Source organism: Hypanus sabinus, chromosome 4 (assembly GCF_030144855.1).
Source record: "Hypanus sabinus isolate sHypSab1 chromosome 4, sHypSab1.hap1, whole genome shotgun sequence".
In the NCBI taxonomy this organism is placed as follows: domain Eukaryota; kingdom Metazoa; phylum Chordata; class Chondrichthyes; order Myliobatiformes; family Dasyatidae; genus Hypanus; species Hypanus sabinus.
This window is the reverse complement of record NC_082709.1, coordinates 12,021,275-12,039,734: the sequence shown is the minus strand read 5'-3', so window position 1 is coordinate 12,039,734 and position 18,460 is coordinate 12,021,275. Positions and strand designations below refer to the sequence as shown.

Genomic DNA, 18,460 nt, shown 5'->3' with positions numbered 1-18,460 from the left:
TGTGCAAGAAGAGGACTAGTGAGGGAGGATGCCAAGTGACCTATGACAACTCTGGAGGAGTTACAAGTTTCAGTGGCTGAGATGGGAGAGACTGCACGTACAACAACTGTTACCCAGGTGCTTCACGAGTTGTAGCTTTATGGGAGGTGAAAAGAGAAAACCACTGCTGAAACATCAAATACCAAAGCCAAACATTGCACATCATCAAAAACACACCGTCCCTACCGTGAAGTATCTTGGTGGCTGCATTGTGCTATGAGGATGCTTCACTGCAGCAGGTCCTGGAAGGCTTGTGAAGGTGGAGGGTAAAATAAATTTAACAAAATACAGAAAAATCCTGGAGGGAAATCTAATGCAGTCTGCAAGAGAACTGCAACTAGGGAGGAGATTTATTTTCCAGCAAGACAATAATCCCAAGCGTAAAGCCAAAACTATGCAGTAATGGCTTTAAAACAACAAAGTTAATGTCCTGGAATGGCCAGTCAGAGTCCAGACCTCAATCTAATTGGGAATTTGTGGCTGGACTTGAAAAGGGCTTTTTACTCACGATTCCGATGCAAACTGACAGAGGTTGAGCAGCTTTGTCAAGAAGAATGGGGGAAAAAATTGCAGTATCCAGATGTGCAAAGCTGATGGAGACCTATGCACACAGACTCAAGGCTGTAATTGCTGCCAAAGGTGCATCTACTAAATACTGACTTGAAGGGGATGAATACATATGCAGTCAATTATTTTGTGTTTAAGATTTGTTATAAATTTGTACCAACTTGTAGAAATGTGTTTTCGTTTTGACACGACAGAGACTTTTCTGTTGATCGGTGTCAAAAATGCCAGATTAAATCCACTGTGAACATAAAACTTGAAAACTTTGGGTGCGTGGGTGGGTGTGTATTTTTTATAGGCACTTTAAAGAGTCTGGTCACTATCATGTTGCCTTTTCCTGTTGGGGCAGGAGCAGTGTTTAGGAGAGGAACAATGAAACTCATAGCACAGATATCTTTTAAAACTATGTTCATTCAGTTATTCCCAATGTAGATCAAGCATACAATGGAATAGATTAAAAAAAACTTGGATTAATTAACAAGATGATGTCCACATTAAACCACACAAACAGGACATCAAAAATCAAAATAATGTGTTTTTGCCCTCTTCCAAAAATTAAACTTACTTGTGTTATCTCATTTTGATGGGAAATGTGAGTCAACCTTGCACAAGGCAAAGATATGCTGTCTGACTGCACATTGAGTCTCAGGATCCTGATTTTAAATGCCATTCACATTTATAAACAAACATAGACAATACAGCACAGTACAGGCCCTCCAGCCCACAATGTTGTGCCAACCCGTAAACCCTGTCTACCATATAACCCCCCCACCTTAAATTCTTCCACATACCTATCTAGTAGCCTCTTAAATTTCACTAGTGTATCTGCCTTCACCACTGACTCAGATAGTGCCTTCCATGCACCAACCACTCTCTGAGTAAAAAACCTTCCTCTAATATCCCCCTTGAATTTCCCACCCCTTACCGTAAAGCCATGTCCTCTTGTATTGAGCAGTGGTGCCCTGGGGAAGAGGCGCTGACTGTCTACTCTATCTATTCCTCTTTATCTGTCAGTGTAGGAACTACGTATCTATTTTCTGTCTGTCTATATTCTGTTATATGTTGCGTGTTTATTATGAGTAATTTGGCATGTGGGTTGGGACGTTGTAGAAGCAAAAGGTATAGTTACGTATTCATGCTTTGTCTTTCAGTTTAGTCTGGTTAGAGCCAGGTTGGCCAGGGGAATTATATTTTTGTTGACTGCTAGCGTTTAAATCACTTAAGAACTTCTCTAATTCATGTTGGAGTGATTTTTAGGTTTAGGTAATTCACAATGGCTTTGGTTACCAGTCTTCTGTTCCTTGAAAATGTATTGTGGATTTAATTTAGAACAATGCATTCCTGAAAGCTATGGATCCCAGTCCAGACGATGCTAGCGTCTATGGGATGGATGTGAATCAAAAGGTGTGGTTTGTATGTAGTTTCAAGAGAAAGCATTATGGAATTGCCCTTTGTGTTCAGCAAATAATATCGAGCCCCACATTGGGCCAGCAGACCTGTCCACCGAAAGCATCTCCATCTGATGCCTGCTGTACCTTGTTCTGTTGAACAAAGAAGCTGCTTTCTATCTACCAGTAACTCTCTTTGGCAATTTCATTCACACAACAATATTGGTGTCAGAAATGGGATACCTTTGTGACCCATCATGTGGCCAGCAATCTTAGCAGTCTAAGTGGGTGATTATTTTCTAAATTAGTACTCACACCCAGACCTGTTCGGGTCGGTAGTACACGGGAACATGAGATATCACAAATGTGGGAAACTGAGCTGGTAGATACAGAAGTAGTGTGTACGAGTGCATGTGTGTTTATGTAAGAGAGGAAGCTGCGTGTTAACTTGGTGAGATGGAGCCACCAGTTGCGAAGGGAGGTTACCGACGGTTCGAGACGTCAGAGTGGGGGCGTGTATACAATAGACAATAGACAGTAGGTGCAGGAGTAGGCCAGTCAGCCCTTCTGCCAGCACCGCCATTCACTGTGATCATGGCTGATCATACACAATCAGTACCGCATTCCTGCCCTCTCCCCATATCCCTTGACCCCACTATCTATAAGAGCTCTATCTAACTCTCTTGAATGCATCCAGAGACTTGGCCTCCACTGCCTTCTGGGGCAGAGCATTTCATGTATCCACCACTCTGGGTGAAAAAGTTTTTCTGCATCTCTGTTCTAAATGGCCTACCCCTTATTCTTAAACTGTGGCCTCTAGTTCTGGACTCACCCATTAGCGGGAAAATGCTTCCTGCCTCCAGCGTGTCCAATCCCTTAATTATACGTTTCAATCAGATCCCTTCTCATCCTTCTAATTTCCAGTGTATACAAGCCCAGTCGCTCCAATCTTTCAACATATGACAGTCCCGCCATTCTGGGAATTAACCTTGTAAACCTACGCTGCACTCCCTCAATAGCAGGAATGTCCTTCCTCAAATTTGGAGACCGAAACTGCACACAATACTCCAGGTGGGGTCTCACTGGGGCCCTGTACAGCTGCAGAAGGACCTCTTTACTCCTTATACTCAATTCCTCTTGTTATAAAGGCCAGCATGCCATTAGCTTTCTTCACTGCCTGCTGTACCTGCATGCTTGCTTTCATTGACTGATGTACAAGAACACCCAGATCTCGTTGTACTTCCCCTTTTACTAACTTGACTCCATTTAGATAGTAATCTGCCTTCCTGTTCTTGCCACCAAAGTGGATAACCTCACATTTATCCACATTAAACTGCATCTGCCATACATTTTCCCACTCACCCAACCTGTCCAAGTCACCCTGCATTCTCATAACATCCTCCTGACATTTCACGCTGCCACCCGACTTTGTGTCATCAGCAAATTTGCTAATGTTACTTTTAATCCCTTCATCTAAATCATTAATGTATATTGTAAACAGCTGCGGTCCCAGCACTGAACCTTGCGGTACACCACTGGTCACAGCCTGCCATTCCGAAAGGGACCCATTAATCGCTACTCTTTGTTTCCTGTCAGCCAGCCAATTTTCAATCCATGTCAGTACTCTGCCCCCAATACCATGTGCCCTAATTTTGCCCACTAATCTCCTATGTGGGACTTTATCAAAAGCTTTCTGGAAGTCCAGGTACACTACATCCACTGGCTCTCCCTTGTCCATTTTCATAGTTACATCCTCAAAAAAAAACTCCAGAAGATTAGTCAAGCATGATTTTCCCTTCATAAATCCATGCTGACTCAGACTGATCCTTCTACCTCTATCCAAATGTGTCGTAGTTTCCTTTTCTATAATTGACTCCAGCATCTTTCCCACCACTGACGTCAGGCTAACCGGTCTATAATTCCCTGTTTTCTCTCTCCCTCCTTTCTTGAAAAGTGGGACAACATTAGTCACCCTCCAATCAGCAGGAACTGTTCCTGAATCTATAGAATATTGGAAAATGATTACCAATACGTCCACGATTTCTTGAGCCACCTCTTTAAGTACCCTGGGATGCAGACCATCAGGTCCTGGGGACTTATCAGCCTTCAGACTCAACAGTCTATCCAACACCGTTTCTTGCCTAATATAAATTTCCTTCAGTTCATCCTTTACCCTAGTTCCTTTGGCCACTATTCCATCTAGGAGATTGTTTGTGTCTTCCCTAGTGAAGACAGATCCAAAGTACTTGTTCAACTCGTCTGCCATTTCCTTGTTCCCCGTAATAAGTTCACCCATTTCTGTCTTCAATGGCCCAAATTTTGGTCTTAACTATTGTTTTGCTATTCACATACCTAAAGAAGCTTTTACTATCCTCCTTAATATTCTTGGCTAGTTTACTTTCGTACCTCATTTTTTCTTGGCGTATTGCCTTTTTTGTTATCTTCTATTGCTCTATAAAAGATTCCCATCTTTGCTATGTTCTTGCTATGTTCTACTTCTTCTCTTTTATTTTTATACTGCCCTTTACTTCCCTTGTCAGCCATGGCTGCCCCTTAACTCCCCTTAGGATCTTTCTTCCTCTTTGGAATGAACCAATCCTGCACCTTCTGCATTATTCCCAGAAATACCTGCCATTGTTGTTCCACTGTCTTCCCTGCTAGGGTATTGTTCCATTGAAATTTAGCCAGCTGCTCCCTCATAGCTCCATAGTTCCCTTTGTTCAACTGTAATACTAACACATCCGATTTTCCCTTTTCCTTCTCAAATTGTAGGTTAAAACATATCATATTATGGTCACTACCTCCTAATGGCTCCTTTACCTCGAGGTCCCTGATCAAATCCCGTTCATTGCACAACACTAGATCTAGAATCTAGAATTTCCTTCTCCCTGGTAGGCTCCAGTACAAGCTGTTCTAAGAATCCATCTCAGAGGCACTCCACAAACTCCCTTTCTTGGGATCCAGTACCATTCTGATTCTCCCAGTCTACCTGCATGTTGAAATCCCCCATGACAACTGTATCATTACCTTTGCGACATGCCAATTTTAACTTTTCATCCAACTTACACCCTACATCCAGACTGCTGTTTGGGGGCCTGTAGATAACTCCCATTAGGGTCTTTCTACCCTTAGAATTTCTCAGTTCTATCCATACTGACTCTACATCCCCTGATTCTATGTCCCCCCTCACAAGGGACTGAATATCATTCCTCACCAACAGAGGAATACTCATTTGGAGAGCTTTGTTTTAGTGTACACATTTTGCAAGTGTGATGCAAAGGAATACAGCAGGCATCATGAGTTCAGGTGTTCAGAAGTGGCGAGCTGAGGAGGACATGCTCTGTGGTTTTAAGAATGTGCTGTTTAATCATCTGTAAAGAGGGTTTCTTCTTTTTTGTTAACTAGCAGGAATGCTAATTTACTGATAACGAGAATGGTATTCCTTTGTAAACCAAATGGGGATTAATGTTCTTTCTTCTGAGTCTGTAAGCTTTTGTTGACGGGCTTTTGGGCAGATCGGCGCGAGGGGGTCGAGAGAGAGGACGCAATGCTCTAAGCTGGGCGAGGATCGGACCCCAAAGGGGGGGTCCGAGGCCGGGAGATTCTCCGAGGAGGGGGGGGGGGATGAAGCTAGATGTGCTTGGTTGACCACTCGGAGGGTCCTGAGCTGTTTGGAGAGTCCGAGGAGTTCGGAGGGTCCTGAGCTGTTTGGAGAGTCCGAGGAGTTCGGAGGGTCCTGAGCTGCGAGTCGAGGAGTTCGGAGGGGATCGAATGGAGGCCAGAAGACTTCAGAAATTGAGCTCCAACGGCTGTGCACGAAGTGGTTTGGACTTTGATAAGTTTGGCGCCTTTTCTTTAATTTTCTCTTCATATATACTGTATCGTTATTAATCACTTAGTTAAAGTAACCTTTATAAATTGTACTCATTTAATCGCATATGGTGTACTGTCTGTTTTTGGATGAGGCGGGGACATCACACAGCACCCACACCAGCTGATTACCCAGTTTGGCGGGGCTGAAGGCTGCTCCCCCTAGACAAGAACGAGCTGAGCGAGCCTGAGGCGACCCAGGGGGTTACACATCTTTTATATATTGTGCAGTGTGGAGATATTTCAGGGAGAGGTTTTACCCAGATGTATCTGTCAGGATGGCATCTATTGAGATCATGCAGCATCAGGCTGAGAACCCTGATGATCCTAGCCAGCTCTTGACCTTGATTATGAACATTCATAAACCCCTCACCACCGGGGAGAAACAGAGCATTCTGTTTGAGTTGCCCTCACTTAAAGTTGCATGTGGGAATTCAGAATTTTGGCATAAGCTTGAGGATATGGTTGAAATTTACCAGATGCACCCTAAAGATATACATGCGTTGGTAAAAGCGAAGTGCCCAAGGAATATGTGGAACAGTACGGGCCGGGGGTGCGGGATGGTACGTGGGCAACCACCGGGAGCACCAGCAATGAAGAAAGATATCGCTGTTTTAAAGGGCAAGTGAGGCAGCGACTGGGCAGAGGTGAGAGTGACTGGGGAATGATAATGGCAGTGACTCAGAGGGCTGATGAGACAGCCTTGGATTATGCTGAATGTTAATATTGAGCGTATGAGAAGCATTCTGGGTTGGATAATCCAGGGAGGGATGACCAAGACTTCCTGTAAATGATGAAGGAAGGCCTGGGCTCAGCCCACCAGGAAGTTTTAGATTTAGGCATAATGGTGATAGTTTCGTGGGCCAGTGAGATAGACCAAAGAAAGTGCAAGAGAAATCACAAAGTGGCTATAGTGTATGCAGCTGCTGTGATGTCCCATAGAGTTTGTTTTGCTTGCCGGTAGCCAGGGCACAAAGCAAGGAATTGCTGGAATAGACGTGGGAGGGTAAAGGAGGACTGGTATTGGCCAGGGATGTGTGGGGTTGTTCAGAAATTCTACCATCGTTGTATCATTTGTGCCCAGCATAGCCCTGGTAAGGGCAGAAAGCTACAGCTGGCAGATCAACCACAGCCAACGGGACCCTGGGAAGACATCCAGATGGACTTCACAGGGCCCCTACCCAAAAGCAGGGAGAATGCTCCTGTCAAGTTATTATCTGGGTGGGCGGAGGCTTTCCCAGGAAGGGACTGCGCCGCCAGCACCGCTGAACCGATTCTGGTTCAGGAATTCCTCCCACGGTGGGGAATCTGATCAGGGAGCACATTTCACAAGGGAAGTGATGAAGGAAATGTGCCAACTGTTAGGGATTCGACAACAATTCCAAGTACCCCACCACCCTCTACGTTCAGGAATGGTAGAAAGGGTCAACACCTTAGGTACACCTTAGGTAAAACTATAAATGAGATGGGAAAGACATGGATTGATATATTTACCAGGAATCCTGATGAGATTACAAGCAACCCAACTGCACATTGGGTTTCAGCCCCTATGAATTATTTATTGATGGGGCGAGCAATGCAACTCACTTATGGGGTAATTATGGGTTGCGGGGAGCCTAGGACTGACAGGAATAGAATGACACAGTACGTGAAAGACCTCTGAAACCAACTTAAAGTGTTGAAGGACTGAGCAAAGCAACAGCAGTAAATTGCTGATCAGAGGGAGCCGGAGGGAAGGGAGATGGTCCTTCCACTGCCCAGCGACCAATTCATGGTGAGAGTGCTGCGGAAAGGCCAGGGTTTGCCCCCAGGTGGATAGGACACAGATGGTACTCTTAACCCATGATACTTGTGTCTGTGTGCAGACTCAGCAAGACGGCCAGTGGAAACATGGGCTCAGGTTAAAGCATACGACTCACCCACTTGTTGCTCCCACAGACAGAGCCAGGGATCAAGTGTACCTAGTAACCATGTAATTACAGAGAATCTAAAGGAGGAACACCAGCCAGCCATACCAGACCTGACCACAGCTGATGAAGACATACCCAGACGAAATGCAAAGGCAGAAGACCGCGAGAGCCTGGCAGAAAACACAGAGAGCATGACAGAAAACTATTAATAGCATGCTAACGTTGATGATGATGGTACTCTGCAATGAAGGCTGGTTGCTGAAGGTAGATAATTAGTTCAAGAGCATAGAGTAGAAAAGTTATTGGAAAATAGATGGGGAGGGATTTTTGAGACAGCAAGTTCTACAACTTCGATGGCATTTCAGACTGCACACAGCATCTGAAGGCAGTCTCCCTCAGTCTGAATGAGGAGCTGGGCCCTTTCAGCAATCAGGCCAGTGATCAACTGGACAGTTCGGAAGAAGATGCCACTGAGGAGAGGCCCTTGCAGACATTGACATAGAAATCACCCCATCCCCTCCTGTACAACAATGAGAAGGCCTGTGCGTGCTCCTGGAAAGAAAGAGTTCCAGCAATCCAAGAATGAAGGGGTGAAGACAACAAATGTAATTAAGCTGCAATCAGCCTGTAGGGAAAGAGCCAACAGACACACAAAAGAAGCCACACTTTTAAAGACTTGTTCAAATTTCTGGAACAACCTCTCTGCTTAACTTTTGGTAGGTAGCGTTTTGGGAACGCTAGGGTAGATATTGAGGCACACAAAGTTGGGGGGGCTTTCATTTTTGCTGCCCTATTTGAGTAGATCCTCCTAGGTTGGCGTTTCCTGGTACAAATTTGTTTTTGACCAGAAGGGACTGTTAGAGAGATTTTTGGGTTTTGGTCAAACAGCTTTGGCTACCAGTTTTCTGTTCCTTGAAAATGTATTGTGGATTTAATTTGGAATAATGCATTCCTGAAAGTTGTGGATCCCAGTCCAGATGATGCTGGCATCTGAGGGATAGATACAAATCAGAAGGTGTGAAGTTTGCATGTAGTTTCAAAAGAAAGCATTGTCTATACTTTGTAAATATGGAATTGTCCTTTGTGTTAAGCAAATGAATATTGAGCACACGTTGGACCAGTGGACCTTTCCACTGATAGCTTCTCCATATGGCGCCTACTATACCATGTTTTGTCGAATAAAGATGCTGCTTTGTATCTGCCAACAATTTTCTCTGGCAATTTCATTCATGTAACAACAATTCACAACGCAAATTGGAACATTAAGGTCGCCAACTATTAGACCACTCATTTCGTTAAATTGCTAGTTATAGTTTCATTAGCTTTTATCATTAGATGATTGTCTGACTTTGCTGGTTTCTTAATAAAGGATCAAATGTACTTTCTTCAACTTTGGAACTTGCTTTATTTTGAAGCATATCATATAGTCTGCTTACTTTCTGAGTGGTTTTGGTTTGTATTCAAGTAAACACTACAGTCAGTAAGAGTTCTTAGTGTCTTCAGATACAACTAGGTATACTTAAGAAATCACCATTCTTAGAAATTGATGTAAATCAACAACCTTCCTATATTATAAATCCTTCTTGTCAAATGGTACCAAGACTTCTGAATAATAATCTGCTCAGATTATATTTAAAACCACTTGTGTCTGACTCCCATTGGAACAATGATGAAAAAGTATCAAGCTGTGATAAGTGGGATTCGTGGATCTTTTTGTTTCAGATAACTTCATCACTTTATCACGTTTGATTGATTTGTTGAGGAGAGCTGGAAAACTGGAAGATGTTCCAAGGTTCCTTGATATGGCTGAAAAACACACTGCAAGACCTAATTCTGAGCCTGGATTTAATTATTGCAAAGGATTGTACCTCTGGTAAGTTATCCTTTAATAACAAGAATTTTGAGATTAAATTATTTCTTATGATCTGGTGATCAAATACATCTGGCATTGCATAAGAAGGATCAGGAAAAAACTCAAATACGAGTTAAGTTTGTTTATTACTGACATGAAAATGGTTTTGAACTTCATTTAACAAGTATACCCTTTTGTTTTATAGTGTGGTTCCAGTCTACATGTCACTTTGTTCATTATTGTTTTATATTCCTAAATCATGCTCATTCATTGAGGCATATTTTGGGCAGATGTTGGGGCTCTACATTTATGTCACTTACACTCCACGGAAATGGGCTATCAGTACAATAATGATATGCTTTGTCCTGATCATAACATTTATGATACATGAGTTAGCCACATAAATATATAACATTTATGATTTTGTGAACAGACAATACAGCACCCTCTAGTGGCTGTGTTAATAATATCAGCTTTCCCTTTTTCTTTCAATACTTCTTGCGACGTATGGAAGTAATTTTCCTTTTCTTCATTGCAAATTTTCATGAAAAAGCACAAAGCTCTTTTTTATTGAAGTTCATCATCAAATGCAATAACAAATATGATAGTTAAACGTTCCAAATCAATTTTCAAAAATGCCTATACACCAGATACAATTTCAGTTCAACTGTCAATTTTGTATGAGTGTTAATTGTTATAGAGGAAAGTGGTAGTAGTAGTCTACCTAAGATTTATAAACAATATCCACTCCCACTATTATTATGAAATACCTTCTAAAATAAGATGTTTATAGTATTTTTAATTTTTGTAGGTACACTGGGGAGCCAAATGATGCACTCCGACACTTCAATAAAGCTCGTAAGGATAGTGACTGGGGGCAAAATGCAGTTTATAATATGATAGAAATCTGTATGAATCCAGATAATGATACTATAGGAGGTGAAGTCTTTGAAAACCTGGATGGAGACGTGCGGTGAGAACACAGCGTTGTTAAAATTTGGTCTAATGTGTTTGATTGAAGAACTAAGGATTAGTCCGAATTGCTTTTAAATTGAATATTCATTTTTGTTTTGTCATTGTTTCTAATTCTTCTATAATCTCTCACTTGTTTAATTAAACTTGTTGCTTTATTCCAACTTTATTGAAACTTGTTGTTTCAATTATTCCTTTACCAAAATTAATTTTTTCACAAATTATTTTCCTGGTTCATCTTAAGAAGGTTTTCAAAAATTAACTCCAATTTTATTATGGGTTATTGATTTTGCAGTGAGTAATTTTATTGGTATCAAACTAATGGTTGTCCAGCATAATTTATAAGTTTCAGTGCATTTGATTTCTTGTACATACAAATCAAACAAATAATTGAAGCAGAAGTTGAAATGATGTATGATTTTGAAATGGGGAAAATTGCAACTTGAACAAGAGTTTGAAATTGAACAAATAAGTTTAGAATGTCTTATGTTGCCAGTAGAAATTCATCAGAAAAACAAGAGTCAGAGCAGCTGGCTGTCATGACAGCAGAGAAACTCCTGAAAGAACTTAAACCTCAGACTACTCAAGGTCATACCCAGCTACGGATAATGGAAAGCTGCTGCCTAATGGCAACAAAGCAAAAAGCAAATGTGGAACGGGCTCTTAATGTCTTCACTGAAATAGCGACAGCTGAGGTTAGTCTGATTTTTCCAAGAGAGTATGGACATAAAAGTAATTTTTGCTCATTTAAATTTGTAGTTATTCTAAATTTCTAAATTTCTGAAGTTATTTAAAATTATTATTTGCACTATTATAGTGATGCAGCTAATACTGCCAGTGTCTGGCAGTGTGAGAGACCCAAGTTCAGTCCTAACCTTGGGTTTTGTTTGTATGGAATTTGGACTATTTGTGTGTCTCAGTTCCCTACTACATCATAAGATGTGCAAGTTGGTATGTTAATTTGTCAATGTAATGTGGCCAGTGTGTCAGTAGGTGGTAAGACCTGGGAGTTGGTGGGTGGGGGGGGGGGGGGGGTTGAATTTGTTGAGTTAATGGGAATGTGGCCACAAGTGGCCAAACATTTTAATTCCAATTGAAACATGTCAGTCCATATGCTCCTCTTGTGCCAAGATAAGGCCACCCTGAGGATGGAGGAGCAACACCTTATATTCCATCGGGGTAGCCTCCGACCTAATGGTATGAATATCAATTTTTCCTTCCTGGAAAAAAATTCTCCTATCCCCGTTCCCCTTCTCCTAGACAGGTATATAGAAGAATTTAAGGTGGGGGGTTATATGGGAGGCAGGGTTTGAAGGTCGGTACAACATTGTGGGCCGAAGGGCCTGTAATGTGCTGTACTATTCTATGTTCTATGTTCTGTTCCCTACTCTGACCTTCTCACCTGCCTATCAGTTTTCCCTGGGACCCCTCCTCCTCCCCTTTCTCCTATGGTCCATTCCCCTCTCCTATCAAATTCCTTCTTCTCCAGCCCTTAATCTTTCCCACCCACCTGGCTTCACCTTCCAGCTAGCCTCCTTCCTCTTTCCCCACCTTTTTATTCTAGCATCTTCCCCCTTCCTTCTCAGTCCTAGGCCCAAAACATTGACTGTTTATTCATTTCTATAGATACTGCCTGTCCTGTTGAGTTCCTCCAGCATCTTGTGTATGTAACTGGAAGTTATGTAGGATTAGTTTAAATGGGTGGCTGGTGATTGGAACAGCTTGTTGTGCCAGAGCTTCTTTTTAGCCGTTTCTCTATATGACTATATAGTATATGCTTTTTATATTTTGTTGTTAAAACTTAACATCATTTCCTAAACTTGCTAATCTCTTGACCTAACTTGTAATTTACTATATATCAAATTTACTCTTCTCTTGCATGCCTTTAAGATCAGCTAAAATAGACTATGCTTAGCCTATAAAGGTACAAGTTTGTAGAACCCTTTTCAGAAGTGTAGTGAACATGCTACACTGGCTTCTAGATTTGCAAACCTCCGTTCCTGCCCCCTCCACCAGTAGGGCTAGATGAGTGTGCTCAAAGCTTTGAATACTCCAGAGCACTAGTTTACTAGCTCTCTGGAGTTTGTTATTGTTGGCTTTAATGATTCCTTTACAGCAAAGTTTGGAAATGCGCATTATATCCAAGCTGCCTTTAGTTACTTGCATCTATTTCAAGAGACAGATGAGTTGCTCCTTCCTATATGCAGTCATTACATTCTCCAGCATTTGATGTTCTGTCCTTACGTTAAGGTATCCCAAATTTGCAATTATGATTATGATTCCATTATCAATTAAATCTTCGGAGGTAAAACTATTTTTTTGTGAATTGTAGAACCTGATGTAAATGAGAAGTTATTTATCTAAGCAACACACACAAAATACTGGAGGAACTCAGTATTTTGTGTGTTGCTTGGATTTCGAATTTCTCTTGTTTGTGATTAGATATGTGTCTAAGCCCTCTTACACAACATTACAGTGACAATAACTAACCAAGCATAATTCTGTTAATAAATATGCACCATGTCCAGCATTTAGACACTGATATATTCATTTCTTGATTTTTGGAAACCATCTGTAGGATATTCCAGCATCTTCTATGATGTTACTTTTCCATCTAAAGATCTTGGTGAAGCCAATCCACCTCTTCTGAATCAATGTTTGCTCTCTTTTATTTGATATAATCTACATCTTGTAAAGATTCTAACAGCTGATATTTGAAAGAGACATGACACTTATTCTGAAATTTTAACAATCCTATTTTGTTCCCCGGTTGTCCTGATTGGGGGCTGAGGAGGGTCTCTAGTGGAGAAACACGAAAGCTTTGGAAAATGAATTTATTTTTGCAGATTCTTAATTACCAAATTTCATTAGTTAATTTTGGATCATTGTCATGAAACCCCTGCGAGAAATTAATTGAAGAGCATCCAAAAGAAAATTGCAGAGTGGTATTTGTAATTTATTACTTATTTGGTTTTCGTAACACAGAAGGACCACATTCCTGCACTGTTTGGAATGGCAACTGCATACATGATTTTAAAGCAGACTCCTCGTGCAAGAAATCAGCTGAAACGCATTGCAAAATTAAACTGGAATGCAATTGATGCAGAGGAGTTGGAAAAGAGTTGGCTGCTTTTAGCTGATGTTTACATACAGTCTGGAAAATTTGACATGGCAGTTGAATTACTTAAACGCTGTCTGCGTCATAATAAGGTCGGTGAATTTCTTTAATATTGTTTGCTATTGTTGCACAAGACATTTATCAATGGTTACCTCCGATCATACAGGGTTTTGTGAGGATCTTGGTAGATATCAGTTGTTTTGTATATTTTTAGTTCATTTGAATTAACGGCTGTTTGTTTTCTTAGTCTTGTTGCAAGGCCTATGAATATATGGGTTACATTATGGAGAAAGAACAATCTTACAAAGATGCAGCCTTTAATTATGAAATGGCTTGGAAATATTGTAACCAGACAAATCCAACAATTGGTAAGATCCAGTTTATTAGTATGTGTCATTAACATTAGAAATTCTGAATTGTACTAATGTGTAACATTATCTCAAAACTGATGTTAATTTTATAGGGTACAAGCTGGCTTTTAACTACTTGAAGGCAAAACGATATGTTGATGCTATTGACATCTGTCATAAGGTAACATTTTTAAATGCAAAGTTTAATGTAGATTTCAGAACTGTTGACAAAATAATTATAACCAGTGTTCATGCTTAAACTCCCCAAAATGCTCCAAATCTTGGGTACCCAGTCTAGACACCTCTGCTACCATCTCACCAGCACCTTATCTAATCTAAACTTAAATGATGGCAGATTCTTTTGATTCTGTCAACATTTCTAGCAATGCATTTCCACAGTTTTACATCTCTGACTAACTTTTACAAAAAGCATCCCTATTCCAATCCCTAACTTGTATGATTTCTTTTGCTATTACGATCACAGTAAACAGTTTGTTCTTACCTGCTCTGTCTAATCCCTTAATAAACATCTTCAAATCATCTCATAATCTCAACAGAGTGAACTAAAATAGTGAATTTGCAATACATCTTCAAGTCTGCCTGATGCCCTTATTATTTACAGAACTACAAAATTTACACAACTACTTACCAATAGGAAACATAGAACCTAGAATAGTACAGCACAGTACAGGCCCTTCGGCCCACAATGTTGTGCCGACCCTTAAACCCTGCCTCCCATATAACCCCCCACCTTAAATTCCTCCATATACCAGTCTAGTAGTCTCTTAAATGTCACTAGTGTATCTGCCTCCACCACTGACTCAGGAAGTGCATTCCTCACGCCAACCACTCTCTGAGTAAAGATGTAAATAAGTTTGAAAGAGTACCGAGAATATTTGCAAGGATGTTGCCAGAACTGGGGGACCTAAGTTATAATGAAAGATTGAATAGTTTAGGACTTTATTCCTTGGAACGTAGAAGATTGAGGAGAGACTTGTTAGAGGTGTACAGAATTTTGAGGGGTATAGATGGGGTAAGTGCAAGCAGGCTTTTGCCACTGAGGTTGGGTGGGACTATAACTAGTGGTTATGGGTTAAGGGTGCAAGGTGAAAAATTTAAAAGGAACATGAGGGAAAACTTCTTCAGTCAGAGGGTCGTGAGTGTTGAATGAGCTGCCACCTCAAGTGGTGAATGCGAACTCAGTTTCAAAGTTTAAGACAAGTTTGGATAGATACTTGCATGGGAGGGGTATGGAGGGCTAGGGTCGGGTGCAGGTCGATGGCAGTTTAAATAATTTGGCACAGGTTAGGTGGACCAAGGCCCTGTATTTTTCTATGACTTTAACTCTTAATTGTGGCGTTAGTAAAGTTTTATGGGAACTTTAGCATTGCGTCCAGTTTTGTGTTCCTTACTTCTTGCTATCAAATCCTAGTGTTCAATTAGCTTTATAGCAATATGTGTGAGATGTCGCATTTTGAGAGATCAAGTGTAAAGAGAAAGCTTACACTTAATGGTGGGGCCCTTAGTAGCAATGGTATAAAGAGGGATCTTGGGGCCAAGTTCATATCTCCTTGAAAGTGGCAACACGAGAGTGGTAAACAAAGGGGATGGCTTATAACTAGTTTGCAGAGGAATTTGGAATGGGAAGACAATGATCCAGTTGTCGTGGTCCATATGAGTACCAATGATGTAGGAAGAACAAGGAAAGAGATTCTGCTGAGCATTTGAGCAGCTATGGGCTAAATTAAAATGCAGAATCAAAAGGAAATAGTCTCCATTCACTTGCTCCGATTAAGTAATCCCTTTATCTAGAGGGTGGTGAATATCTGTGGAATTCTTAGCTGTGGAGGCCAAGTCATTGGGTATATTTAAAGTGGAGCTCAATAGGTTCTTGATTAGCAATGGTGATAAAGGCTATGGGGATGGGTTATTAAATCAGCCATGATAGAATAATGGGGCAGATCCAATGGCTGAACAGCCTAATTCTGCCCCTAAGTCTTAAGGTATCTCATGTTTGCCTTCATCATTTGGGATATGGAATATTTAAGAGCCAAGAGGTCAGCTTTGTTAGGGTGCGCTTGGTGTGTTCTGTGCAGTTCTTCCCACCCCACTACAGGAAGGGTGTGGGAACTTTGCAGAATGTGGAGAAGGGCTTTACTGGGTCCTACCTGGATTAGAGGGTATTTTAAAAGGAAGTTCAACAACCTTAGATTGCTTTCTCCAGAGTGTCAGAGATTGAGAGCAAACTTGACAGAAATTTATAAGATTATGAGAGGCACAGAAAGGGTCAACTGCAAGAGCCTGTTTTACCAGGGTAGAAATCATATATCAGTGGGCGTAGCTGCAAGGTGAGATGGGCAAAGTTTAAAGGAGGGCAACACATTTTTAAACAGTATGGTTGCTATCTGGAATAGGCTGTCAGGAGTGGTGACAAGAGTAGATATGATAGTGGCATTCAAGAGGCTTTTAGATAGGCCAATAAATCTAGAGGGAATGGATGGATACGGATCAAATGCAGGCAGAAGAAATTAATTTGATATTTGATATCATAGTTGACATAGACAAAATGGACCAAAGTGCCTGTTCCTGTGCTGTACTCTTTAATACCACGTTACTCAGGCTACACGTATACAGTACCTTAAGAGCCTGAATTCCTGAACGATCAACATGTTTTAGTACCAAATTACTTAATCTCCTTGCAGCTCCCTTTGGTTTATATGCTTCATTAACATCCCAATCAAAGTAACAATAATTGATGGAAACAGTGAACCAAAACCGCTCCAGAAACAAAACAGTATTAAGCATTCAAAGTTAATTATCTTTAACTTCTGCTCTGTATCTTCTCTAAGCATTTCATAATCCAGTTATCCATTCTAAAATTAATTTTATATCATTAAATCTTCTCCAGTGGTCTGTCTGGAACCTTGCCAAAAATTTCTGCAATACTATATTACGTACATTTATTGTATTTTCCCCATTCACGATTCATGTCAGCTCCACAAAAAATGTGTCATATTTGCCTAGCACAATCTTCAATTCTGATATCAGTTTTGACTTCCTTCAGTTATTTGTGTTTATTTCCAATTAAAATTGACAAATTAGTTGGCTTGTGATAACCTGGCAACTGTCCATTGTTTGTTCCCTTCTTTGTAAAATAGGTTTCATGAATTGATGGGACCATCCACAGTACTGTTCAAAAGTCTTAGGTGCATATAAACAATTGGTTTTTTGATCATTACAGAATGTCTCCCTGGTACTTCCTCCCTTTTCCCTGATCCCTTCCACTTTCAGTCCCTAGTCCACAATAGAGACCTATATCAGAATCAGGTTTAATATCACTGGCTTATGTCGTGAAATTTGTTAACTTTATGGCAGCAGTACAATGAAATACATGAGAAATAAATATAAAGAAAAGAACTGAATTACAGTAAGTAATCAGGTTTATCATCACTCACATATGCCATGGATTTTTTTTTGTGGCAGCAATACAGTGAAATCAAATTACTGCAGTACTTTGCAAAAGTTTTGAGTACTCTAGCTACACTGTATATATGTGCCTAAGACTTTTGCACAGTATCCTACTGCTATCAGTCTTTAGTATTCTATTGTTATCAATTTGATTTTGATAGCTGGTATCTATATAAGATTAAGAATTATTCTCTGACTTTAATGGTTTTACATACCACAGTTGGCGCGTGGCCTAGTGGGCAAGACTAGTAACCTGAAGGTCACTGGTTCGAGCCTCAGCTGAGGCAGCGTGTTTGTGTCCTTGAGCAAGGCACTTAACAACACATTGCTCTGCGATGACACGGGCGCCAAGCTGCATGGGTCCTAGTGTCCTTCCCTTGGACAACATCGGTGGCATGGAGAGGGGAAGGCCTGCATCTTGGGCAACTGCCGGTATCCCATACAACCCTGCCCAGGCCTGCGCCCTGGAAACTCCAGGCGCAGATCCATGGTCTCTCGAGACCGACGGATGCCACCACATACCACAGTTATAATATTGACATGCCTTAGTGTTGGGAACAGAGAACCATTTAAATTTAAATCAGCATCAAACAATACTTCATGCTCAAAACTTTCACCTTCTTCTATTAAGATGGCAGTGCGCTGAAACACAGTGGCTGCTTGGGGGCCAACCAAAGATGGACTTTCCTTTTTAAAATGCGTCTTTTATGATTGTAATGCTATAGTGGACCCCCAAGAACAACAGCAGGTCTACCGCATCAGTGATCTGTGTGCTGTTCGGAGCTGCCGGCTGGAGTATTGAAGGAGCTGACGAACAAGTTGGAGAAGGAGAAGCCAGCGCTCGGGCTGGAGAAGGAGGAGCTGATGCTCAGGCTAGAGGACAATAGACAACAGACAATAGGTGCAGAAGTAGACCATTCGGCCCCTCG

At 41.1% G+C, this 18,460-nt stretch overlaps 1 protein-coding gene across 2 annotated transcripts in view; it reads left to right on the top strand.

Moving 5' to 3' along the window:
* Positions 1-18,460, top strand: part of ttc21b (tetratricopeptide repeat domain 21B) — a 116,075-nt gene that overhangs the window by 79,138 nt on the left and 18,477 nt on the right. Inside the window, exons 23-28 of one of the 2 annotated variants that reach the window (XM_059966424.1) lie at positions 9,494-9,644; positions 10,435-10,596; positions 11,092-11,290; positions 13,581-13,805; positions 13,961-14,081; positions 14,177-14,244. In XM_059966424.1, coding sequence (XP_059822407.1) covers positions 9,494-9,644; positions 10,435-10,596; positions 11,092-11,290; positions 13,581-13,805; positions 13,961-14,081; positions 14,177-14,244 — 926 coding nt within the window. The remainder of the gene's footprint in view (positions 1-9,493; positions 9,645-10,434; positions 10,597-11,091; positions 11,291-13,580; positions 13,806-13,960; positions 14,082-14,176; positions 14,245-18,460) is intronic. The other variant, XM_059966425.1, reaches the window with a different exon arrangement.